General features: G+C 46.9%; 1 protein-coding gene across 1 annotated transcript in view; it reads right to left on the bottom strand.

The window, feature by feature from the left end:
- The window catches only part of TRPM7 (transient receptor potential cation channel subfamily M member 7), a 1,269,618-nt gene that overhangs the window by 390,565 nt on the left and 852,480 nt on the right, over window positions 1-26,573 (bottom strand). The window contains exon 24 of the mRNA XM_069222535.1: window positions 19,556-19,740. Within this exon, the coding sequence (XP_069078636.1) occupies window positions 19,556-19,740 (185 nt within the window). The remainder of the gene's footprint in view (window positions 1-19,555; window positions 19,741-26,573) is intronic.

Below are 26,573 nucleotides of genomic sequence, written 5' to 3'. Positions count from 1 at the left end.
TACCCCTGTACCTTGTTGACTGATGGGAACCATCTCTATTGTACCTTTGAGTAGAATAGATTCTACCTCTTGTTTCAGCAGAGAAATGTGTTCGAGAGAAAGCTGGTGTGATCTGGGTGGAATGTTTGGTGGAGTGGAGATGAGTTCTAGGCAGTAACCATTGTGACAGTAGCCACTGATCTGTTGTAATGTGTTGCCAGTGAGGATGAAAATATTGTAGTCTTCCTCCCACAGGAGATGCATGCTGTTTGGGAATGCAGGGGAAGTAACTGCTTTGATGAGGTAGAAGCACCTCTTGCGGCAGGGGATTTACCTCTGGATCTATAATTGTGTGCTCTATAGGAGCCCCTGAAAGATCCCCTGGGATAATATTGTTGTCCCTGTTTTTGCTGGGATGCAGAGGCCTCTGAATGTTACGGTTTAAAACCTCCTCAAAATTGAGGTTTGCGAAATGAGTCCCAAAAAGGTGTTGTATAAAGGGCTCCCGTGGCTTTTGCTGTTTCAGAGACCTTTTTTTAATCTTTCTATGGTTGTGTCCCCTTCTGGTCCAAAAAGTCGCTGCTTGTTAAAAGGCATGTTAAGGACCGCTTGTTGTATTCCAGGCTTAAAGCCTGAGGACCTGAACCAAGCATGTATTCTAATTGTAATGCTAGTATTTATGCCTCTAGCACTGTGTCAGCCGCATCTAATGCTGACCTGATCTGGTTATTGGCAATGGTTTGTCCCTCTTCCACTACTTGTTATGCCCTTTTCTGATGTTCCTTTGGGAGGTACTGCAGGAACTCCTGCATCTCATGCCAATGTGCCCTGTCATATCTAGCTAAAAGGGCATATGAATTAGCAATACGGTAGTGATTGGCAGCCTGGGATGCCACCCATTTGCCTGCTGCGTCATATTTGTGGATTTCTTTATCGAGGGAAGGAGCGTCCCCTGTGGACTGGCTGTTAGCGAATTTTCTGACTGCACTGACTACAATGGAGTCTGGTGGTAACTGTTGGGAAATGAAAACTGGATTTGTTGGTGCCGGTTTATATTTCTTGTCTATTCTAGGTGTTAACACCCTGGCCTTGACTAGATCTTTAAAAATGTTATCTGCGTGTTTGAGCATACCAAGCAGCATTGGCAAGCATTGGTATTGTTTGTGCGTTGAGGAAAGGGTGTTAAAAAGAAAACCCTCTCCCAACGCTCAGAATGCATCTGCACCATATGATATGCGGCTGCCCTGGAAATGACCTGGTTATATGCTGTGGTATCCTCAGGTGGAGATGGTCTTGTGGGATACAACTTAGGGTCATTAGGTGGGATTGGATCAGTCATACATGTCCCATGGATCCATATTATAAATACTATCACCCATAAAGTCCCCATGTGAAGAAGCATGAGATTGTGTGGGTGAAGTTGGTGGTTGTGGAGTAGGAGGTAGTGTAGAAGAGGAAAGATAAGGCAAATGTGGAGGAGAAGGCTGAATAGTCTTTGGCTTTTCCTTATGCTTAAATATTTTCGCTGGTGAAGGTCCAGTATCCAAACTCTCCTCGAATGCTAATTTCCTCTTTGTTACTAGAGGAGGAGAGGCAATAATCTTTCCAGTCTTTTTCTGGGTTTGAATCCTCCTTTGTTTCTGGTCCATGACTTTAAGAATGGAACTAATGTCCGACTCATCCCCCTCTTGTTCTGAAGATGAAGCATGTTTTCTGCCTTTTCCAGAATGTTCCGAACGTTTGGTGGCAGTATGCTCCGTACTGGCCGAAAAAGCAGTTAGAGTAGTTTGAAAAAGTTTTTTTGTCTCCGAAAATGGGCTTCGATGTCTCGGCTTCGAAGAGGAGCCTGGATGTTTCGGTTCCAATGTAATTGGAAGCCAACTCGGTTCGGAAGTGGAAGCCTCCATCTTTCGACTCGACGCTGAAACAGGCGTGTCAGTCTGTTGCTGGGGGGTGAGTTTTTGCCTTCTTTGGCACCGAACCCGAGGGTCAGTCGACGGATTCATGTTTTTGGGTAGAACCATGGCTAACAAGCACTGGTGTCCCCAAGACCTTGTGTGGTCTTTTAGTTTGGTGAGTAGGGGCTGGTGTACTCCATACTGCGCCTCAGGGAGTGCCTGGCTGTCCTCCTTTAAATCTCGGTCAGATTCCGAATCTCAAATGGAGACAGTCGTCTAAGCCTGTTCCTCACCAAGGATGTCGGGCGCGGGCTCTGTGGATTTCAGCGCCATCTTCAACCGCCTTGCACTTCAAGTCGTTATGTCTTCTTTGATCGAAAAGACTGACACGCCTCGCAGCTTTCTTCTCAGTGTTCTGGAGAAAGGCAGAGGTTACACACTGAATGCTGGTCGGTGTAAGGGAACTTGGCGTGGCACCAAGGACAGAATCGGAATGGAGTCCGAGCCATGAGCCTGTGACAGTAGGCCTGAAGAGGCCAGAGAAGGGCGCGGGCACCCAAAAGGGCTTTTAATCGATCCCGACGCTACAATCGGATCGAGTGTAGTCTGAAACCGCGATCGAAACTATACCGACAGTAAGATACAATATCGAGAAGTTCAGATAGTACCGAACCGAAAGTCCCAGAGCGAGAGGAAACTCGACTGAACCTGACGGCGGAAAAAAAAACAATCCAACAAAGGAGTCGATGCCCATATGCACTATCACAAAGAGGAGGGGTCACTCGATCCTGTGACTCGAAAAAAGCTCCTTCGAAGAAAAACAACTTGTAACACTCTGAACCAAGTACTAGATGGCGATATATGCACAGCATGTGTGTACTTACCTACAGTTGGGAGAACTGCTTTTAATCTAGTTTTATGTTACTATAATAAAGTAACTTTATTTTTGTAACGCTGTGTGTTTTTTTCTTGTTGTTGTATTGCATAAGCTTTACATGTCTCCTAGATAAGTCTTGACTGCTCGTCCACAGCTACATCTAGAGAGCCCTGGCTTCCTTAAAACTCCCTACACACACTAATAAGGGTTGCCTGGACCTGGTATAAGGTGCCAACACCACAGGTGTCCACCACACACCAGACCAGCTTCCTACAATATACACAGTGAATAGTCCCTTTTCACTTAATGAAGGTAAAACTTCAGAAAATTAACCACGCATCCTTGTTAAGGGTCAACTGAAGAACAGTTTCTCAAAGCCATAATCAGACACCTGCCAAAATAAGCTGATCTGGTTTAAAGCATAGAGTCTGATAATAATTCTAAAACTTCCTGAGAAAAGCCATGACTTTCAAATGGCAACCTTTCTAGAATCGTTTTTGTGCCCATCATGCGACTGTTGTATTAGACAACCAGATGGAACGGCTAGAAAACCTACTCATATCCACACTATTGTGGTGGACATTACTGGATGACCTTGTAAGTGAATTTGACTCTTTTGTTCTCCAAAAAACTATCCGAGACTTGGAGAAATGGTTGATTGGGTGACAGATGTGGAGTTAAATGTGTTTCAGCATCAAGTGCCAGATAGCTTTGATGACTTGCCGTCTCTAAGAGAGTTGCCTGTGGAACCTCTAAAGATGCCCTGGAGGTCATATGCAAAGGTCACTAAACGATATGCCATGTTGAGAGACTTTACCTATTTCTTTCATACATATGTATATAGCTCAGGCACAATGAGAAACATGAAATTTGTTTCAAGACACCTGGTAAAATCAAATCAAATCAAATCAAATCATTAACATTTATAAAGCACGCTACTCACCCGTGCGGGTCTCAAGGCGCTAGGGGGAGGGGGTTACTGCTGCTAGAAGAGCCAGGTCTTGAGGAGTCTCCGGAATGCGGAGTGGTCCTGGGTGGTCCTGAGGATGGTGGGGAGGGTGTTTCATGTCTTGGCTGCCAGGTAGGAGAAGGACCTCCCACCCGCCGTGGAGCGGCAGATGCGAGGGATGGCGGCGAGAGCGAGGCTGGTGGAGCGGAGAAGACGGGTGGGAGCGTAGAAGCTGAGGCGACGGTTGAGGTATTCTGGTCCCTTGTGGAGGGCTTTGTGTGCGTGGGTGAGGAGACGGAAGGTGATCCTTTTGCTGACGGGAAGCCAGTGCAGGTGCCTCAGGTGGGCGGAGATGTGGCTGTTGCGGGGTATGTCGAGGATGAGGCGGGCGGAGGCGTTTTGAATTTGTTGCAGACGTTTCTGGAGTTTTGAGGTGGTCCCAGCGAAAAGGGTGTTGCCGTAGTCCAGGCGGCTCGTGACGAGGGTGTGGGTCGCGGTCTTTCAGGTGTCGGCGGGGATCCAGCGGAAGATCTTCCGGAGCATGCGGAGGGTGAGGAAGCAGGAGGAGGATACGGCGTTGACTTGTTTGGTCATGGTGAGAAGTGGGTCCAAGATGAAGCCGAGGTTGCGTGCGTGGTCGGAGGGGGTCGGTGCGGTGCCAAGGGCCGTGGGCCACCAGGAGTCGTCCCAGGCGGTCGGGTGTTACCGAGGATGAGGACTTCCGTTTTGTCTGAGTTCAGTTTCAGACGGCTGAGTTTGATCCAATCTGCGACGTCCTTCATTCCATCTTGCAGGTTGGTCTTTGCGCTGGTGGGGTCCTTGGTGAGGGAGAGTATCAGTTGAGTGTCGTCGGCGTAGGAGGTGATGATGATGCTGTGTTTGCGTACGATGTCGGCGAGGGGGCTCATGTAGACATTGAAGAGTGTCGGGCTGAGCGAGGAGCCTTGTGGGACGCCGCAAATGATCTCGGTGGGGTCTGAGCGAAAAGGAGGGAGGTAGACTCTTTGAGAGCGGTTGGAGAGGAAGGAGGCGATCCAGTCCAGGGCCTGGCCTTGAATCCCGGTGGAGCGGAGGCGGGTTATTAGGGTGCGGTGACAGACTGTGTCGAAGGCAGCCGAGAGGTCGAGGAGGATGAGGGCAACTGTTTCACCGTTGTCCATCAGGGTTCTGATGTCGTCTGTGACTGAGATGAGGGCGGTTTCAGTGCTGTGGTTGGCTCGGAATCCGGATTGAGAGGGGTCGAGAAGGTTGTTGTCTTCAAGGAAGTTGGTAAGCTGCTTGTTGACGGTCTTCTCTATGACTTTGGCAGGGAAGGGGAGGAGAGAGATGGGGCGGAAGTTCTTCAGGTCACTTGGGTCAGCCGTAGGTTTCTTCAGTAGGGCGTTGACTTCAGCGTGTTTCCAGCTCTCGGGGAAGGTGGCAGAAGAAAATGAGGAGTTGATGATGGTCTGGAGGTGCGGGCGATGATGTCGTCAGCTTTATTGAAGATGAAGTGTGGGCAGGGGTCCGAGGGGGCACCGGAGTGGATTGAGTTCATGGTGGTTTTGGTCTCTTCTGTGTTGATGTGGGTCCAGGCGTTGAGGGTGATGGCTGGGGGTGTGGATTCAGTGGTGGTCTGCTGGGTCTGGTGTCCGAAGCTGTCGTGTAGGTCGGTGATCTTACGATGGAAGAAGGCGGCGAGGGAAATGCACAGGTCTTTTGAGGGCGTGATGGGGTTGGCGTTGGAGAGCTCTTTTACGATGTTGAAGAGTTCTCTGCTGTTGTGGCTGTTTTTGTCCAGTCTGTCTGTGAAGAAATTCCTTTTGGCTGCGCGGATCAGGTGGTGGTGTTCGCGGGTAGCGTTCTTGAGGGCAGTCATGTTGTCTGTGGTATGGTCCTTACGCCAGGCTTTCTCGAGGGTACGACAAGTTTTCTTTGATTCCTTAAGGGTGTCAGAGAACCAGAGAGGTTTTTTGGTGTTGGACTGTCGAGGGGAGCGAGGTTGTCTGCGCAGTTGGTGATCCAGTTCGTAAGGCTGAGGGCTGCGTCGTTGGGGTCAGCGGAGAAGGTGGGTTGGTTGTCGATGAGCGTGGAGAAAAGCTGTTCTTCAGGGATTTTGTTCCACTGTCGACGAGGGATGGGTTGAGTGCGGAGGTGGCGAGTCTCGCGTCGGAAGGTGAAGTGGACACAACTGTGGTCGGTCCAGTGTAGAGCGGAGGCGTGGCTGAAGGAAACGTGTTTGCTGGCGGAGAAGATGGGGTCGAGCGTGTGTCCGGCGATGTGGGTGGGGGTGTTCACCAGTTGCTTGAGGCCGAGGTTGGCGAGGTTGTTGAGCAGGGCGGTGGGTGTTGGTGTCGTTGTTCTGTTCTAGATGGAAGTTGAGGTCGCCGAGGAGGATGTAGTCTGGCGAGGCGAGGGCGTGCGGGGAGATGAAGTCGGTGATGGAGTCGCTGAAGAGAGCACGCGGTCCGGGGGGACGGTAGATGAGGGACCCTCTGAGGGTGGTCCTGGGGTCTGTGCGGATCTGGAAGTGCAGGTGTTCGGCGGCGGGGGGGGTGTCTTCGGAGGAGGTGGTGACGCTGATGGAGTCTTTGAAGACGATGGCGATTCTTCCTCCTACTTGGTTGGTGCGGTCTTTCCTGGAAATCTTGTAGCCTTCGGGGATGGCTATGGCGATGTCGGGGGCCGAAGAAGCGTTCATCCAGGTCTCAGTGATGAAGGCGACGTCTGGTGCGGTGGAGTCCAGGAGGTCCCAGAGTTCAACGGCGTGCTTGTGGACGGATCGAGCGTTGATCAGGATGCATTTGAGGTGGTTGATGGCGCGTGGGCTGGTGGTCGTGGTTGTTTCGTGGTGGAAGGTAAGTTTGCAGGTGTGACATGCGAAGGGTCCGTGGGTACGTTTCGGGTTAGCTTGGAAGCAGGTACTGGAGCTCCCTGGGTTGAGGGCGTGGAGGGTGATGGGGTCGTAGCGGTGCAGCGGGGTTTGGGAGTGCTGAGGGCCAGGGGTCGTGGCGCTGGGCGCGGGCCAGGCGCGGACAGGCGCGGACGGGCGCAGACGGGCTTGCCTTTAGCGCGCCTTCGGACGAAAAGGGACTACGCAGGCAAAGGTAGGGTGTGATAACTATTCTGATCATGCATCTGTATCTGTGACTATGTTCAATGGTATTTACGTACTACAGGATACGATCAACAGGACAGAGAGACTTGAGACCCCTAGGTTATACTTCAACATTAATATACCAAAGGACTTTATGCCTAAATTATGCTATGCTTAAAAGACAGTGGCACGTAATCTCTGTCCAGATAAGAGTAAGGTAGGAGTCTAGAAATTATAATTATCAGGCGCAGGTCGGAGGTGGTAACGTGTCCCCGTCAAGTACTGAAGTCATAGGTGTTTTATTACTGACTGAGTTCAACAAAGTTTTTATCTTCTTCAAACCACATAAAATAAACTTCATCAAAACTTCACAGAATACTCAGCTGTAGGCTATTTTGCAGGGGAAGTTCATCATGGAGATACCACACCAGTAATGGCAACATCGAACGTATGGAGAGCAGTACGGTTCAAGCCAGTCTCACCCTACTTCAACAGAGACATTAATTTGTGTTTTTCAGGGTCACCAGTTTGCTAAAGAATTCCGATATCAGGATATCACCACCTCTGTTCTACTGCATCTTTTCTCTAAAGAAAACTTCTAGTCAAACTGGATACTAAAAGGAGGCCTTGACCCTTTGCAGAGCTTACCTTCTGAGATCTTGGATCTCCCATTGCCTCATGATCGTCATAAGACTCAGATCTAGGAACAGATGAACCTTGCTGCTCGTTAGAGTATCTTCTTGTTTTTCATGTCGTTTTCAAAAGATTTAATGGGTGTCATCATCTCAGGATGCCACAAGAATTGTGACTGCGGATTTGTGTCTGTATTTTGAGACCCACTACAGGAGGTGCATCCCATTTCTCCAAGCCTAAAATGTATATAACAACTAAAAACTGATCCTATTATTCTAAGACTTTGGAAGCTCCAGCGCGTCCAGCAGTAGGGCATTTTTTTTTTTTTTTTTTTTTTACTTCTGCTCACTGAGCTTGGATTGGGAACACTGCTCCTTCACTGATGGCAATTTTATTTAGTTAAAAACTATTTTCATGGGGTAGGGGGAAACATGTAAGGTTAGGCAAACTGAAAGACTAAAAGACTACCCCTGCACAGTTCTCAACCGCCATGGGAGAAGCAATTACCTGTGGAAGGTTAAAGACATTACTCTAGTATTCCTGTGAAAGACAATGATCATCCTTCTTGAAACCTCATCAAAATTTGGAGTTTTGCCAGGGCTGTCTATTCCCTTTACAAATAATTCATATTTTCATTTACAGTATAGACCACTTAAGACCAGGAGCCAGAAGCAAAAGCAGTTTCTTCTGTTATTACATTCTACCATTTGGGAACAGGTGACTGTCACAAAGACAAGAGTCTACATCTCATCACTCTTTCTGAGAAGAACCTCTAACCCTTCACTTGTCATCCCTTCCAAGTGTCCTATCAAAAAGGGGTTACTTAAAAGTATCATACATGTTTAGGCTGAATGAGGCACTCTGGGTATGACTTTCAACACCTCCAAGCTTACAAACCACCTTGTTGTGAACTTGAAGTACATGTGGTGCTGGCTTTCAATGTTTAACTGCCCAATTTATAATTTACATCAACCAGAGACCGACATTGTCTTGTCTCACTCCCCCTTGACACTAGCTGGAAATGACTCAGTATTATTACGCCATAACCTCAGCAAATTACACTTTTAAATCAGGTGAACACAGCTGCACTTTGCAGATTCCAACTTTGCTTTCGACTACATTGTGGAAACAAAAGGAAATACAGCTGACACAGTTTTGTGTATTCTAGATGAACAAGTTATTTACTTTAGTAATGGTACTTGTGGTTGAGACTATAGAGCCACAGACGTCTCACCTTTTGATTATTCACCAGGCGTCAGACTGGATCTGGAAACTTTTCAGCAGTACCACTGCGAGTTAGAAGGTGGCACCCTGCGGCTCGCACTGATGCCGTTCTGCTCCCGAAATGAAGTGCAAGGCATATGCAGGTGTCACACCCATGTGCTGTCGTCAATTGCTTTTTGAAACAGCCCATGCTCTATGACACAGAGCAACAAAAGCTAATTGGTAGACAGTGCGCAGATTCCTACACTGGGATCTTATTAATGGATTAAGAGTCCAATCACAGAATGAGGAGGACTGCATGGTTGTGAAGAATCAGTGGCTGCATAGTCTATACCAGAAAGATCGTTACCAAAGATAAGTAACCTGTTATTCTGATAGAGACATCTAGCCGCATATTCCTCACCCTTTGAATAGCTACCAAAGCAATACCTTTTCAGATGTGGGCCTGTGGAAGGACTCAAACCAGAAAGTCCTGCAGGACTAAGCAAGCATAATCCCCCTTTCAGCTAATCTCACTGTACAGGAAATAATGCATATGGCTGGACACCCACATAGCCGCCTACCAAATGTTTAGGACAAGGACTCAATGTGTTAGCACAGTGGTTGTGGCTTGGCCCTGGTAGAATGAGCATGCAGTACTTCTGGATGATGCTTCTTAGCCAGTGCTTAGCAGATCTTAGTGCAGAGCATGATCCAGCAAGAGACGTCTTTCTTCTGCACTGCCTTGCTTATTTCACTTCAGCTACCCCACAAAGATCTGATCGTCCACCCAGTGGTCTTTGGTACAATCTATGTAGAAGCTCAGTGCTCTCCTGGGGTACAAGAGGTGAAGTCTCTCATCCTCCTTAGAGTGGTGAGGCAGAGCACAGAACACCAGCAGGGTGATGGATTGACAGACGTGGAACGGCATCACAAAGTTTAGTAAAAAATATCCTTGCATCCTCAGAACGACTGTCTGAGAAAGAGGAACTAAAGGTATGGTGGATTGACACAAAGAGACAAAAGCTCACTCACACACCGTGCAAAGTTGATGTCAATGAGTAACCGTCTTGATTCTAGGGAGCCATAAAGGACAGCTGTGAAGCGGCTCAAACTGATTCTACGTCAGATAAGCCAAAGCCAGATGAAGGTCCCATTGGGGTACGACAAAATGGGAAGGGGAAAACGTGTTGCAGCTCTTCCAAAAATTGTATCACATGACTGAAACAATGAGTGCTGATCTGGCAACCTTGAGAAGGGAGAAAGAAAACCCTTACCTACCTTCAAAGTAACACCTTGCAGGGCAAAACGCAGAACAAATAACAGAATGGCAGATAACTGGGCCAGGAGGAAGTCAATCTGGTATGTGCTGCACCAAGCTACAAACCAGTCCCAATGACAGGTGTGTATAGATTTTATTGAGGGATCCTTGCCTGCCAAGATCACATCAACCACCTCTGGAGGAAAACGGAAGGTGTTCAGCTGTCCCTGCTCAATTTCTACATATAAAGGAGAGATTATGAAGGTTCGGGTGCAGAACCCTGCCCTGTGGCTGCAACAGCAGGTCCTCCCAGAGGCGCAGCCTGCTGGGAGGACATGCTCAAGTCCAGGAGTTTGGGATGCTATACTCTCCATGCCCAATTCGGAGCTTCTAGTTTGACTTGGGCCTGGTCAGTCCTGATTTTTCAGAGGACTCAGGCAGGAGCGGTATCAGCGGAAAGGTATAGAAGTGTTCCAAGTTCCACTTGAGGCGGAAAACGCCTCTGAGCGAGAGACGCCGAGTACACTTCACCGCACAGAACTGCTGACATTGCACATTCTCATCAGTGGCGAACAGATCGAGGGAAGGTTCTCCTCATTCGCAGAAGAGACCTCACACCACCTCCGGGTGTAGCTGCCATTCGTAATCCATTAGGCACAGACAGCGGACATCTTCCACCCCGGCATTTAAAGATCCCACCCGGAGGCTCGCCACCAGGAGAATTCCTTGATGGTCCAGAGACATAAAACATCCTGGCACATGGTCAGTGGAAATTAGAGCTGCTTCCAAAGTGGCATCTGGGAGGGAGGAAAATGCTGCCTGTTGTGTGGCCCAGCCCTTGTTTTTGTCTTACCTAGGTACAGTCTCAGGCAGGGATTTCAAGGTTGCTGCCTAGCCTATGGTTGCTTGTTTTTAGTGAAAGTTAAATCATGAGAAGACATCATTTTTTATATAACTGGTACTTATTCCAGGGTGACTCCAGGCCAAGGGAATGAGTTGTGGTTCTGCGTGCTTTAAATCCTTCTAGAGCTGAGCCTGCTTAGTCTTCAAAACTTTGGACACAAGCAAAAGAAAGGTCCTTTAGTACTGTTTGGGCATCCAAAGTAAAATCAAGAAGATCTCATCCATGGATGGGAGAAGTTGGGGCACCGTCATCCTAATGACAATCTGCAGAATCTAGTCCTGTTGTTTATTATGTGTTTGACATATTTTTCCATCCTTACTACTTCTGCAAAATGCTCTTCGAGCTGCTCAGATAGCTGAGGAAGCACCATATACCGCAAGGTATGGGTGTGCTACTGCAAAAGGGGCATTCAGAGATTTAAGAGCAAGGGTCCTGGACAAGACGAAATGAAAATGTCACTTACCCAGTGTACATCTGTTCGTGGCATCAGTCGCAGTAGATTCGCATGTTCTGCAATAGCTCGCCATCTGGTGTTGGGCCGGAGTGTTACAAGTTGTTTTTCTTCGAAGAAGTCTTTCGAGTCACGGGACCGAGTGACTCCTCCTTTTGTCTCCATTGCGCATGGGCGTCGACTCCATCTTCGATTGTTTTTCCCCGCAGAGGGTGAGGTAGGAGTTGAATTGTAGTAATAGTGCCCATGCAATGGACTGACTAAGTATGCACCTATTTAAGGTTGAGATGACACATATATAAATAATTGTAGGTAACTTCCAAACTGCTACAGGCTCCCGGGGAGGCGGGTGGGCACATGCGAATCTACTGCGACTGATGCCACGAACAGATGTACACTGGGTAAGTGACATTTTCAGTTCGATGGCATCTGTCGCTGTAGATACGCATGTTCTGCATAGACTAGTAAGCAGTTATTTCCCCAAAAGCGGTGGATCAGCCTGTAGGAGTGGAAGTGGTCTGAAATAATGTTCTTAATACAGCTTGACCTACTGTGGCTTGTTGTGCGGATAACACGTCTACACAGTAGTGCTTGGTGAATGTGTGAGGCGTAGACCATGTGGCTGCCTTACATATTTCCTGCATTGGGATGTTTCCTAGAAAGGCCATGGTAGCACCTTTCTTTCTGGTTGAGTGTGCCCTTGGTGTAATGAGCAGCTGTCGTTTAGCTTTAAGGTAGCAGATTTGGATGCATTGAACTATCCATCTGGCTATACCTTGTTTTGAAATTGGGTTTCCTGCATGAGGTTTTTGAAATGCAATAAAGAGTTGTTTAGTCTTTCTGATGTTTTTTGTTCTGTCAATGTAATACGTCAATGCTCTTTTGACATCTAATGTATGTAGTGCCCTTTCAGCTACGGTATCTGGCTGTGGAAAGAACACTGGAAGTTCCACTGTTTGATTTAGATGGAACGGTGAAATAACCTTTGGCAAAAATTTAGGATTGGTCCTTAGGACGACTTTATTTTTGTGTAGTTGTATAAAAGGTTCTTGTATTGTAAACGCCTGAATCTCGCTTACTCTTCTTAGGGAAGTAATGGCGATGAGAAATGCCACCTTCCAGGTTAGGAACTGTATGTCGCAGGAGTGCATGGGTTCAAAAGGTGGACCCATAAGTCTAGTTAGGACAACATTTAGGTTCCATGAAGGAACAGGTAGTGTTCTTGGTGGTATAATTCTTCTCAGGCCCTCCATGAATGCTTTAATGACTGGTATCTTAAATAGGGAAGTTGAATAGGTAGTCTGCAGGTATGCGGATATTGCTGCAAGGTGTATTTTAATGGAAGAGAAAGCTAGGTTAGATTTTTGTAAGTGAAGCAAGTAACCCACTACATGTTCTGGAGTTGTGTGTAATGGTTGTATTTGATTAATATGGCAGTAGCAAACAAACCTCTTCCATTTACTTGCATAACAGTGCCTGGTGGATGGCCTTCTGGCTTGTTTTATGACTTCCATACATTCTTGGGTAAGTTGTAAGTGCCCGAATTCTAGGACTTCAGGAGCCAGATTGCTAGATTCAGCGATGCTGGATCTGGGTGTCTGATCTTTTGGTTGTGCTGTGTCAACAGATCTGGCCTGTTGGGCAATTTGATGCAGGGTACCACTGATAGGTCTAGCAGCGTTGTGTACCAGGGTTGCCTTGCCCAAGTTGGTGCTATTAATATGAGTTTGAGTTTGCTTTGACTGAGTTTGTTTACCAGGTAAGGAAGGAGAGGGAGAGGAGGAAAAGCGTAAGCAAATATCCCTGACCAGTTCATCCATAGGGCATTGCCTTGGGATTGTTTGTGTGGGTATCTGGATGCGAAGTTTTGGCATTTTGCGTTCTCCTTTGTCGCAAACAAGTCTATCTGAGGTGTTCCCCAGAGTTTGAAATAAGTGTTCAGAATTTGGGGGTGAATTTCCCATTCGTGGACCTGTTGATGATCTCGAGAGAGATTGTCTGCGAGTTGATTTTGGATCCCTGGTATAAACTGTGCTATTAGGCGAATTTGGTTGTGAATTGCCCAATGCCAAATTTTTTGTGCTAGCAGGCTTAACTGCGTGGAGTGCGTCCCCCCCTGCTTGTTTAGATAGTACATTGTTGTCATGTTGTCTGTTTTGACGAGAATGTATTTGTGAACTATTATTGGTTGGAAGGCTTTTAGTGCTTGAAAAACTGCTAGAAGTTCTAGGTGATTGATATGCAGTTTTGTTTGATGTACGTTCCATTGTCCTTGTATGCTGTGTTGATCGAGGTGTGCTCCCCACCCTGTCATGGAAGCATCTGTTGTTATTACGTATTGTGGCACTGGGTCTTGGAAAGGCCGCCCCTTGTTTAAATTTATGTTGTTCCACCACAGAAGCGAGAGGTAAGTTTGGCGGTCTATTAACACCAGATCTAGAAGGTGACCCTGTGCTTGAGACCACTGTGATGCTAGGCATTGTTGTAAGGGCCTCATGTGCAGTCTTGCGTTTGGGACAATGGCTATGCATGAAGACATCATGCCTAGGAGTTGTAATACCATCTTTGCCTGTATCCTTTGTGATGGATACATGCGTTGTATGATGGTGTTGAAATTTAGAATTCTTTGTGGACTTGGAGTGACTACTCCCTTTGATGTGTCTATTATGGCTCCTAGGTATTGTTGTACCTTGCGCGGCAGAATGTTGGATTTTGTAAAGTTGACGGTGAACCCGAGTTTGAAGAGGGTTTGTATGATCTGATCTGTGTGATTTGAGCACTGTATGAACGAATGGGCTTTGATTAGCCAGTCGTCCAAATATGGGAACACATGTATTTGCTGCCTTCTCATGTGTGCAGCGACTACCGCTAGACATTTGGTAAAGACTCTTGGTGCGGTTGTTAATCCGAAAGGCAGTACCTTGAATTGGTAATGTATTCCTTTGAATACAAACTTTAGGTATTTCCTGTGCGATGGGTGTATTGGTATATGGAAATAAGCATCCTTGAGGTCTAAAGTTGCCATGTAGTCGTGTAGTTTTAGCAATGGCAATACTTCTTGTAGTGTGACCATGTGGAAGTGGTCTGATTTGATGAAAGTGTTCACTACTCTGAGGTCTAGGATTGGTCTCAATGTTTTGTCCTTCTTTGGTATCAGAAAGTACAGTGAGTAAACTCCTGTGTTTATTTGTGTGTTTGGCACTAATTCGATTGCATTCTTTTGCAATAGTGCCTGCACTTCTATCTCCAGGAGATTGGAATGGTGTGTTGTTAAATTTTGTGCTTTTGGTGGTATGTTTGGAGGGAATTGTAGAAATTCTATGCAATAACCATGTTGGATAATTGCTAGAACCCAAGTGTCTGTAGTGATTTTCTCCCATGCTTCGTAATAATGACCTATTCTTCCCCCCACTGGTGTTGTGTGGAGGGGGTGAGTGACATGTGAGTCACTGTTTAGTAGTAGGTGTTTTGGGGCTTTGAAATCTTCCTCTATTTCTAGGGAATTGCCCTCCTCTATATTGTCCCCGAAAACCTCCTCTATACTGTCCCTGGTAACTGGACGGTGTGGCTTGTGAGGTGCTGGCTTGTGTGCTTTGACCCCGAAACCCCCCTCGAAAGGGCGTTTTACGGAATGTGCTGTAATTGCCTCTGCTCTGCGGGGAGTAGAGTGCGCCCATGGCTTTGGCAGTGTCCGTATCTTTTTTGAGTTTCTCAATCGCTGTGTCCACTTCTGGACCGAACAATTGTTTTTCGTTAAAAGGCATATTGAGAACTGCTTGTTGAATCTCTGGTTTAAAACCAGACGTTCGGAGCCATGCATGCCTTCTGATAGTTACAGATGTATTAATTGTCCGTGCAGCTGTATCTGCAGCGTCCATGGAGGAGCGTATCTGGTTGTTGGAGATGGTCTGTCCCTCCTCAACCACTTGTTTTGCCCTATTTTGTAAGTCCTTGGGCAGATGTTCAATGAGATGTTGCATCTCGTCCCAGTGGGCTCTGTCATAGCGCGCAAGTAGTGCCTGGGAGTTCGCGATGCGCCACTGGTTTGCAGCTTGTGCTGCGACTCTTTTACCAGCTGCATCGAACTTGCGGCTTTCTTTATCTGGGGGTGGTGCATCTCCAGATGTGTGAGAGTTGGCCCTTTTCCTAGCTGCTCCTACAACGACAGAGTCTGGTGGCAGCTGTGTAGTGATGAAAACCGGGTCCGTAGGAGGCGGCTTATACTTTTTTTCCACCCTTGGTGTGATTGCCCTACTTTTGACCGGCTCCTTAAAGATGTCTTTTGCGTGCCGGAGCATACCAGGGAGCATAGGCAGGCTTTGGTATGAGCTGTGGGTGGAGGAGAGTGTGTTGAATAAGAAATCATCCTCTACCTGTTCTGAGTGGAGGCTTACGTGGTGAAATTGTGCTGCTCTAGCCACCACTTGAGAGTACGCGGTGCTGTCTTCTGGTGGAGATGGCTTCGTAGGGTATGCCTCCGGACTGTTATCTGACACTGGGGCGTCGTATAGGTCCCATGCGTCCTGATCTTGGTCACCCTGGCTCATGGTGGTGTGAGCTGGGGAGTGTGATGGAGTTTGTGCAGGTGAAACGTTAATCACGGGCGGAGGAGAGGGTGGTGGTGTAACTCTCTTCACCACTTTTGGTTGTGGTGTTTGTTCCGTCTGGAACTCCAACCTTCTCTTTCTCCTAATGGGGGGAAGGGTGCTTATTTTTCCTGTCCCTTGCTGAATGAAGATACGCTTTTGCGTATGGTCCACATCAGTTGCTTGTAGCTGTTCCTCAAACCTATGCTTCTGCATTTGGGAGGTTAGCGAGTGCTCTTCTGTATAAGAGCCTGAAGCTGGGTCGCTTGCAGTTTGTTTCGGCATCGAAACTTTGTCTGCGTGTTTTTTCGGCTCCGAGGTGACTTTTTTCCTTTTCGGGGCCGAAACCTCTCGGCGTCGATCTGTTTCGGTGCCGCTGTCTCGGCGTCGAGCCGTGTCCACACCGGCATCTCGGTGTCGAGGCTTGTCTCCAGCACTTTCTCGGTCCCGAGAAGGCTGCGTGCCGGTGTCTCGACCGGAGTCGGACGATCTCGGCACTGTTTGGGCCTTTTTCGGTGCCGACGGTCGGTCACTGAATTTATGGGTGGAGCCATGGCCTGGTGGCAGTGGCGTCCCCTGGGCCTTGTAAATGTTCCTCTGAGTGGATTTCGACGTCTTACTCACGGTTTGTGTATCGTCGAATCCTTCGGAGTCTGAGTCTTGGATGGAGAAGGTACCTTCTTCTTCCTGTTCCTCGAACTCCCGTTGGGCTGTCGGTGCAGACGCCATCTGAAGTCTTCTGGCTCGACGGTCTCGGAGTGTTTTTCGGGACCGGAACGCACGACAGGCCTCGCAGGTGTCTTCGCTGTGCTCAGGTGACAGGCACAGGTTGCAGACCAAGTGTTGGTCTGTGTAGGGGTATTTATTGTGGCATTTGGGGCAGAAACGGAACGGGGTCCGTTCCATCGGCGTTCTTCAGCACGCGGTCGGGCCGACCAGGCCCCGACGGAGGATCGAAAAACCTACCCCGAAGGGCACCGGAGCTCTTCGATCTTCGACGCGGTGTGGAATCTAAGTACGCCGATCCCGAACGCAACAATACCGACGAAAATCTTCCGAAATTAGCTAATTTTCCGTTCCGAAACTCGGAGCGACAGGAACACGTCCGAACCCGATGGCGGAAAAAAAAACAATCGAAGATGGAGTCGACGCCCATGCGCAATGGAGACAAAAGGAGGAGTCACTCGGTCCCGTGACTCGAAAGACTTCTTCGAAGAAAAACAACTTGTAACACTCCGGCCCAACACCAGATGGCGAGCTATTGCAGAACATGCGTATCTACAGCGACAGATGCCATCGAACATAATTTTCCCTAACGCCTCCAGTATTTTGTACTCTTGTCAGCCAGAAAACTTGGCAATCTTACAGAGACGTGTTTAGGGCAGCATGAAGCCTGCTACGTCAGGCTTTCTGGGAAAGAGTGGACGAAAGAACCTGGGGGGAGAGGTGGTCGCCAAGAGCTTGCCAGCACCTTCTTGCTATTAATCTGTTGACTGCTGGAGTAGATGTCCGTTTTCCCCAGTCCTCCAGGACTGGTGTTAGTAAGGCCTCGTTGAAAGACAGCAAGTGCTCGGAAGACTGTGACACTGGCTCAAACACCACAGTCAAGAGGTTGGATTTGGGGCCTGATTTAAAGTTTAGCAGACTGGGTACTTGCAACAGAGTACCCTGTTCACCAAACCCTCGGTCCGCCTGCCTTATTTACAGACAAGTGGAATGTTTTATTAACATAGTCCTCATTGTCTCAATGGAACACTAGCTCTGATGGCCGAAAGGAGCAATGTCCGTTGGTGGAAGGACATTACACCGCCTATCATATTTTTGGTGGGCGGTTTATTTTTTTTGTCTCTCCCCAATATCCGTCTGTGATTACGACAGAAAAAGAAATTAAACCCCATATCGTGAAAGAATCATCCCAGGCTGTGGGGGGCATTAGGTGTTTGTTTTTCAGACAAAAAAAACTTCAGTTTTGGGAGCTTGTTTTTGAAAAACAAAAATGTTTAAAAAGTTTGGTGAACGTCTATCAACCAAACATTTTCTACATTAAAAGGAACCACCATGATGACAGGTCCTTTTAATGGACAGAGATGACTGTTAGGCCAGCGTCAGTTTCTATATTTGACAAATGACAGACCGTCAGAAGACGGGGGTTATGTACTCCACCACTCTGACGAATGGAGCACTGTCCTTAAAATTCTAAATCAGGTCCATGGTTTCCACTGTTGGCAATAGTAATTCCAGGACCTCAGCTGCCTTAAGTATAACTGAGTAACAGTAGGCTACTGCAGAGGGGAGGAGGACCCAGCAGAAACTCAATTTCTGTATCTGGAGATTTGTCAAGGCATTCCTAAAAGCAAAAAATAGGCTGTATAGAGAAAAGTGGAGTTAACAAGCACTCCATCTCACTATTGTTATCGGTGTCTTGGTGAATGGCTTCAGACATGTCCACGGGATCTTAGTCTGCTCTTTTCGCAGTTGTTGCTACTCCAACAGACGCTGAGCTTCCCTCTTGGAGCTGTAGATGAGTTCCTGCAATTTGGAGAGAAGCTTGATCACCTGACTGGACTAGTTGAACTGTAGGCAAAGGAGTCAGGGCAGCAGCCCTGTGATCGGTGCCCCCTATGGTGGAGGCGGTGACACTTGAGACTGTGCTGGGGGCCTCCGAGACTGTTCACATGGTCGAGCCTGTGAAAAAGTCAGTGTCATTATGACCTCAGGCATTGTAAAAGTCAATCAACAGTACAACCCAAAAGCAGTCTCAAAGGCTCACTTCCATTCCCCCGGGGTCGTCTGCCTTTGTATTCAACTAGACATATTAAAGCTCTATAAAACTACATCATACGAGAGTCAATCTCAAGAGGCTCTTTCCAGCATGATTCTTACAGACTATGTCATCCTCACATCCTCTACTTGCCTATTCAGTTGTCAGTTCTTAATCATTCGCTCTTCAATATATCTAGGTCAACACTTATCGCCCGAATGTCACTTCTCAATATTGTATTGCCATCCTTAAGTATTAAATGTTTCACATCAATGTTAGCTACGTTCTTATGAATGTCACACAAAACATATATTTTTCTCTTTGTATAAATACGTTTATTTCATATTTGTGAAGCACTGTCATACTTTTCAAGTCTACCTCATACCAATGCTGCAAAAAAATTAGAGAGAATATAATCTAAAAAAAAAAAAAAAAAAAAAAAAAAAAAACTTCTGAGACATAAACATTTGGTTGCCATGAGAACCGTAAATTAAAACACATAATCCTAGTGAGCTGGAAAACTATATTAACACTAAATTGAAATTATAAATTTATTTGAGCAATTTGAAAAGACAGTTTTGATTTCATGCACAGTTGTGTACCTGCCTGAACACTATCACTCAGGTTAATTAGTTGTTGCACAGAAACACCGGTGTAGGTCATTTGGCAACTCTCCAAATAAATAAACTATGGCACCAATACCTACATATAGAACATTTAGATCTGTAATCCAGTTCACTACATCAACTGGTATGGAAAATACATAAATAATGTCAAATATGATCTAAAGATATACTGACTTAGGAAACAAATACAGTTGTGCAAAGCTGAAAAGGTAAACCGATGGAACACTGGCAGCTTAATTTCCAAATTAAAAACAAATGCTGTTAAATAAACAAATGAGTGGGCTGTAAAGCTAAGGTAATGAAAAGATCACTCATAATGAGAAAAACATATTTGCATCAAAATGGTCTTACTTGGTCCATCTGAAGTCTTGTCTTTTTTCCTTTTCTTACACACAAAACAAAACAAGGAAGCCAAATGGCTAAGAATGATTAGAGGCGGAGGAAGGACCGGTTTTTCATGATATGCCATAACGAAATGGTAACGCTGGTATTTCCACACTATGTTCGAAATTGCCTTCACTTGGAAATATACATTGCTTTTTGGGGACAAAAAGTATAGGTTATTTTAAAAACAAATTAGAAAACATTAACAAAAGGATTGCTTGGGTTTTATTTTAAACATCATTCTCATTTACTTGCAATTTGTTTTTTAAATACACTTTTTAAAATTTATTTTGTCAACCAAACAACCCACACAGGCAATTCAGAACAAAGAGAAAGGTACAAGAAGGAACAAAAACACATTGTAAAATGACCATTAATCTGCCATGACCGCATACACAAAAACAAGACTTTAATCCAACATTTCAGGACAGTCCCCCAGGCTGCTTGATGGTTTTTCAGAGCATTACCGTAGGTGACCAGATCTCTGATCGTAAACCAAGACGGGGCACGGCTTCACCATAATACTGCTAAGGTCGGCCCACTCTGACAACATTTTGCGATGCTTCTGGGGATCCTCTAGCAATGTATATCAGATATTCCATGCCCATGCAGCGATCCATACCCACAGCCCATCTGTTAAAAGGAAGAGCGTTCGGGGGCTTCCATGCCTGTTCTAGATCTCGTTTGGCAAATACTAAGACCAACCACAGGAATGTTCCCTGGGAACGGTTTCCCGTCAATGCCCTCCGTAATTGCAAAAGGATTAGTTTGGGACCCTAGGTCCCAGCTCAGAATCCACTTGAGGGTTCCCAGCACAACGTTCCAGAAGGGCAAGAGGATAGGGCACCGCCAAAATGTGTGGATTAGGTCTCCATTACGGTCATCACACCTGAGGCTAGAGTCTGCGGGGATCAGCCTATCTTAAACAACCAAGTGTGGGTTAAGAAAATGCGGTGCAGTAGCTCAAGATGGAAATTTACTGGCAATTTTAGTTAAGAGCAAACAACTCAAAAAATGCTTTAAAAACTTACTATATTCAAATCTTACCCATCTTTGATAAAGTTTTTCTTCTTCTAATAACTACATTCTTCCAGCTACATCAAACAACTCCTACCCACAGACTGAAAGCTTTAATATTACTATGGAGCACTGGAGAGGCTCCCGGGTGACCCCCAATTAATAACAACATATATGCCGTTTCTTGCGCACATATGCAAAAGTTACTTACTTTCCGTAACACCTTATCTGGTAGAGACATACACTAGCTGAAATTCCTTACCTTAGATTTTTCCCCGGGCGTCAGTCTGGATCCAGAGCTTTTTCTCGAGAAGTACTTCTGCGCACCGTCAGGTGGCCTCGGTTGGCTCCGCGTCCGTTGTTGGCATTGTGCATGCCTAATATATGACGTTGCAGGACCTATGTACGTGCCACCCCGGCACACTGACGTCAGTTTCTTTTCATGACTTTCCACGTCAGAAACGCAGATCCAGGAAGAACACTGACCACTGGTGAGTCAAAACTAGGGCCCTCAAAGGGTAGACCCTGCCCCTAGAAATCAGTTAGCACAGCAGGGAGGATGGTTGGGTCAGTAAGTAATCTGCACTAGAATATGTGCCTACCAAATAATGCATTACAGAAGCTGAGTAACTTCAGAGAGAGGCTTCTAGTTGCAGGTTCCTTACCTTAGAATAGATACCGAACCAATACCATCCCTGGAGGTGGGTCTGTGAGCCAAGATCATATCAGGAAGTCCTGAAGGACTGAACGGGCAAAGTACCCATCCCTCCGGACCTGACTGTACAAGCAGTAGTGTTTGGTGAATGTGCACAGTGATGCCCACACTGCTGCCTCACAGATGTCCAGGACTGGAACTCTGCGTGCTAAAGCAGTGGTTGCAGTTGTTGCTCTGGAAGAGTGAGCGTGCAAATCTTCTGGGGTGGTTGTCTTTTAGCCAATGTGTAGCACATTTTAATGCAGAGAATGACCCATCTAGAGATGGTCCTCTTCTGCACTGCCTGACCTTTGTTGATCACCAAGATTGTCAACAAAGAGTTGATCTTCCACCGGGAACTTTTTCGTACGATCAAGGTAGAACCCCAGCACTGTTTATGGGTCCAGGTGGTGGAGTCTCTCCTCTTCCTTAGAAGGATGTGGGGGTGAGTAAAAAGTAGGCAGGGTCATGGATTGGCCTACATGAAAAGGCGTGTCCACTTATAGCAAAAATGAAGCCCTGGTGCGAAGCACCACTTTGTCAGAAAAAATGGAAAGGTAGGGTGGCTTAGATGAAAATGCCTGCAGCTCATATACCCTGCAGGCAGAAGTAATGGCCACCAGGAAGGCAGATTTCAATAATAGAAGCCTGACAGGACAATTGTGAAGAGGCTCAAAAGGAGCAAACATGAGAAATTTCAGAATCAGATTTAAATCCCATTATGGCATGATGAATGGTGATGGTGGAAACATGTGGGTAAGACCCTTAAGGGACCTACTAACTAAAGGAGATTTAAACAAAGAGGGTTGGTCAGTTAATCTCACCAACACAGACACAGCAGACAAATAACCTTTGACGGTGCCCAAAGCAGAGCCCTGCTGGGCCAAAGAAAATATAAATAAGAGGAATTTGAGAAGGGGGGGGGGTGGGTGAGGGGCTTAACTGACTTGTCTGTGCACCATGCCATAAATGTGTTGCACTGACAGGTGCCTAACGTTTTGGTGGAGGGACACCTGGCTGCTATGATAAAGTTACAGATTTAGGCAGAAATGTCAAAAGCTGTCAACTGCCGCCGCTCAATCGCCATGCAAGAAGGCAGAGACTGGGCAGGTTCGGATGGAGAACAATCTCCTGCTGCTGCGAAAGAAGATCTTCTTGAAGGGTTAGTCTGATAGGAGAATAGATGGCCATGCTCAATAGCTCGGAATACCAGACTCTTTTTTTTCCCAGTCCACAGCCACAAGGATTACTTGGGCCCACCCGAGATGAAGAGTCACTAAGCAATTGCCAGCTTGGAAACTCCAGGGAAAAACTGCTGACATTGAGTGTTCTCTGCGAAGGAGAACAGATCTAACCGAGGCTCTCCACACTGCTAAAAGAGACCTTGCACCACCTCTGGATGGAGACGCTATTCGTGATTGACCAGGCATTGTTGGCTGACTTTGTCCGCTCTGGTGTTCAGAGAGCCCACTAAGTGATGAACCACAAGGGAAAAACACTGATGTCCCAGGCATGACCAGAGGCACAAAGCCTCCTGACAAAGGGTCCACTAGCCTACCCGCCCTCCTTGTTGTAATACCACATGGCAGTGGTGTTGTCCATGAACAATACTTTTCCTTTGAGGGAGGGAAGGATTGCCTTCAATTCCAGTCTGATTGCCTTGAGCTACAAAAGACTGATGTGAAGCCCGGACTCCAGCGAAAACCAGACACCTCTGATCTCTGGCTTTCTCATGTGTCCGCCCCATCCCAGGAGTGACATATCTGTAGAACCTGGTAGGGGAAGGGAGAGAGAGCTGCCTCTTACCCAATTGCGGTTCAAGACCCACCACTGCAGATCTTGTGCAGTTCCCTTTGAGATCTGGACTACGTTGGAGATTCCCCAGATGTTGCGCCCACTGGAACTTCAGGTTCCACTGAAGAGCACGCATATGTCATCTGGCATGTGTCAGCAGCAGGATGCAGGAGGCCAAAAGGCCTAGCAGCTTCAGAGTTATTCTCACTGAAATCCAGGCTAGAGGCTGAAACATCCGTATCATGAAAGGTGTGGAGGAGATGAGATCACTCTATGGGCCGCAACCACTTTGTTTGTGATCCTGTCAACATTTAGGTAGTCTTTTGGAGACTGTTGTGTTGGAATCTGTGCAAGTGTCTGGGAGTAGGCGGAAGTAGGTGCTCAGACACGATGCACCATTTGACAAATGTGTGACTACAAGGGGTGTGAGAAAACAGGGCTGATTGCAGAGGCCCCATAACTTTTTGCCCCCATTTTCCACTTTTTGCTGGTGTTTTCCTGACTTTAAAGGTGCCCTGGGTACTGCTAACCAGTCCCAGGGCCTGTGCTCTGTGTAAAATGGATATGCAAATTAGGCTAATTATAATTGGCTAAGTTAACCTACCTATAAGTCCCTAGTATATGGTAGGGCATGTAGGTTTAGGGACCACAGCATAGGTGGTGCACACCTAGGTGCATTGCTGAGGTGCCCAGTGTCATTTTAAAAGCAAGCCTGCCTTGCTGGCTGCTTTTAAATTAAAGTTATATGCAAATTCGAATTTGGAATTGAAGGTACTTCCAAAGTCTTAAACTACCTTATTTTTACATATAAGTCACCCCTAAGGTGTGCCCTATGTGCCCCTAGGGCTGGGTGCCATGTAACTATAAGCAGGGACTTTATAAAAATAGATTTATAAGCCCTGGTGAGGTAAAAACAGCCAAATTCGTTTTTCCCTCATTGAAGTAAATGGCCTTCATAGGCTAGAATGGGCAGACTTTATTTTAAATTTTAAAGTCTCCTTAAATGTTACATACCAAGAATTTGGTATCAAATTCATTGTTGTAATAAATCCCACAACTTCCAGTTGTTGGATTTAATATAACTTGTTCAGGTAAAAAGTTTAGACTTTACCTAAAAAGTTGCCAATTTCAGCTCTGCATTGTTTTTGCTGCTGTGCTCTGATTGGCCAGCCTGCAGCAGCTTCTGCCAGGCTGCCTTGATTAGGTGTGAAGTGGCCTGGCTTCACACAAAGGAATGTGCTTGGGGGAGAGAATCTCCCCTCAGCAGATGGTGAGGCAGGAAGGGGGAGGGCGGCCAAACTGGTCTTCAAAGGCAGAGAAGGACATTTGGAGCACCCAGCAACACCCCCACATCCTGCAACCCCAGACAGCTAGGTGCCCCCTTGATTAGATTAGGAGAGGGCAGGAGAGGGGTGTGTTTATGATTTTTAGCCACACCAGTGGGTGGGCTCAGCCAGATATAACCTCCAAAAATCAGTTTCAGCCATGTTGGATTTTTAGAGACTGTTGCCTTTTGTGATGGATTTTTGCCACACTTCCCAGGAAGTGGTCATCACAGGGGGACGACCCTGTACCTGATTGGAGAACGAGGGCCCCCCTGCTTTTCACCCAGGAGCAAGAATAAAACTGGCAGACCTGCCCCCACACCTCAGATCCCCTCCAGAATTCAACAAGAAAGGAACTAAAGAAGAAGAAGGACTGCCCTGCTGGACCCCTGGCCTGCACCTGGACCCTGCACTCAGAAGGACTGCACCAGCTGCACACTTGGGCTGCACCACAAGAAGGACTTTGCCTGGCTTCAACTGGTTCAAGGAGGGACTCCCTGTTTGCTACAGGTGAAAAATTGCTAACCAGAGTCGCCTGCACCAACTCCTGAAGAGAGCGACCAGCTGACCACTGTCCAGTGGCCAAAAAGGAGTTTGCGCCAGGTGCATTCTGGGAGTTGAAGTCCGCACCCCCCAAGGAACATCACAGAACTTCTGGACCCTTGGGGTGAGCTGTGGACCCCAAAAGAACCTTAAAAGAACATCTGGGTGAAGCCCCAGAAGTTTGGAGAAGATTTGACAAATTTTGTAAAAAAGCTCCAGAGAGGGACCGACCCGCCGCGGAAATTCTAGCCGGCTTGCCTCAACCGCGACCCGGCCTGAGTTCGTGGTTCGTCCCGGTAAAGAAAAACATCCGAAAAAGAGACTAAGTCCGAAGGTAAAAAGTTGACCGGGACCTCCCAGCCATCGTATCCGAGAAGGGCTCCATGGACGTCGGATCAAGATCCAGGTTTACCCCGGTCGAAGGATTTTCATCTCGAAAAAACGACTAAGTCCGAAGGTAAAAGTCTCCACCGAGGAAACCCACATCGCGTATCCGGACAAGGGCTCCAGGAGGTCGGATTCAACTGGCAGGTTCGTCCCGGTGAAGAAAAACTTCAAAATAAAGACTAAGTCAGAAGGTAACTTTTTAACCGAGCCCTCCCGTGACCTGTAGCCGAGCAGGGCTCCATCGCGGTCGGCCTGAAAGTTTGACTTTGCCCCGGTCGAGGTGCAACCAGATGACCCGATTGGCGCTTTTTGTTTCTAAGCGCTAGAAAAGTAATAATTCTTTAAAAATTCATATCTCCGGTTCCCCTGAACCGATTTTTATCGTTTTTGTGTCATTTTAAAGATAAAAATATAAACTATTTTTATAAATTGGTTTTGGATTTTTAAACTGTTTCCTGTGTTTTATTTAATTACTGTTTTGTGATATTTGAATGCTTTACACTTTGTCTCCTAAGTTAAGCCTTGACGCTCGTTGCCAAGCTACCAAGGGTTGAACTGGGATTAATTTACTGAGACCTAACTGTACCTAGGTGGAGGTTAGTGGCTTGTTGCTAGGTGTAGGTACCTACCTGCCCTACCAATAACCCATTTTCCAACAAGGGGCATTATCCCTGCCCCAGAATAGAGGCCCGAATCTCTATAAATTATGGTATCCATAATCTGTTATTGTCACTCAGGTAGGCCTTGAGTGTATGGAGTGGGGTAGAACAGTAGTCAGCTCACTGACGCATGGTTAGGGATCCTTGGCCCTGAAGTACAAGAAAATTAATTTCTTTAACAAAATATCTGGTAGAGCCTTGTTCTAGTTGCAGATTCCTCACCTTAGAATTTTACCCCAGGTGTCAGACTGGATCTGGAGATTTTTTCTTCGCGCAATACCCTTGCACGTCGGTATGTGCTGTCAGATGACCAAAGTGGCCATTCCGAAAGACCGGACTGTCCAGGCAGTAATGTTTAGCAAACGTGTGCAGGGATGCCCACATAGCTGCCTGGCTGCCTGGCTAACGCAGTGGAAGCAGCAGTTCCTCTGGTGGAATGAGAATGCAAGCCTTCAGGGGGTTGCTTCTTGGCCAAAGCGTAGCACATCTTGATGCAAAGAAGTACCCATCGAGAGATGGTACGTTTTTGCACCGCCTTCCCTTTCTTCCACCCACATACCCAACAA

Source organism: Pleurodeles waltl, chromosome 3_1, assembly GCF_031143425.1.
Source record: "Pleurodeles waltl isolate 20211129_DDA chromosome 3_1, aPleWal1.hap1.20221129, whole genome shotgun sequence".
In the NCBI taxonomy this organism is placed as follows: Eukaryota; Metazoa; Chordata; class Amphibia; order Caudata; family Salamandridae; genus Pleurodeles; species Pleurodeles waltl.
The sequence above is the reverse complement of the archived record's forward strand: the minus strand, read 5'-3'. Positions and strand labels throughout refer to the sequence as shown.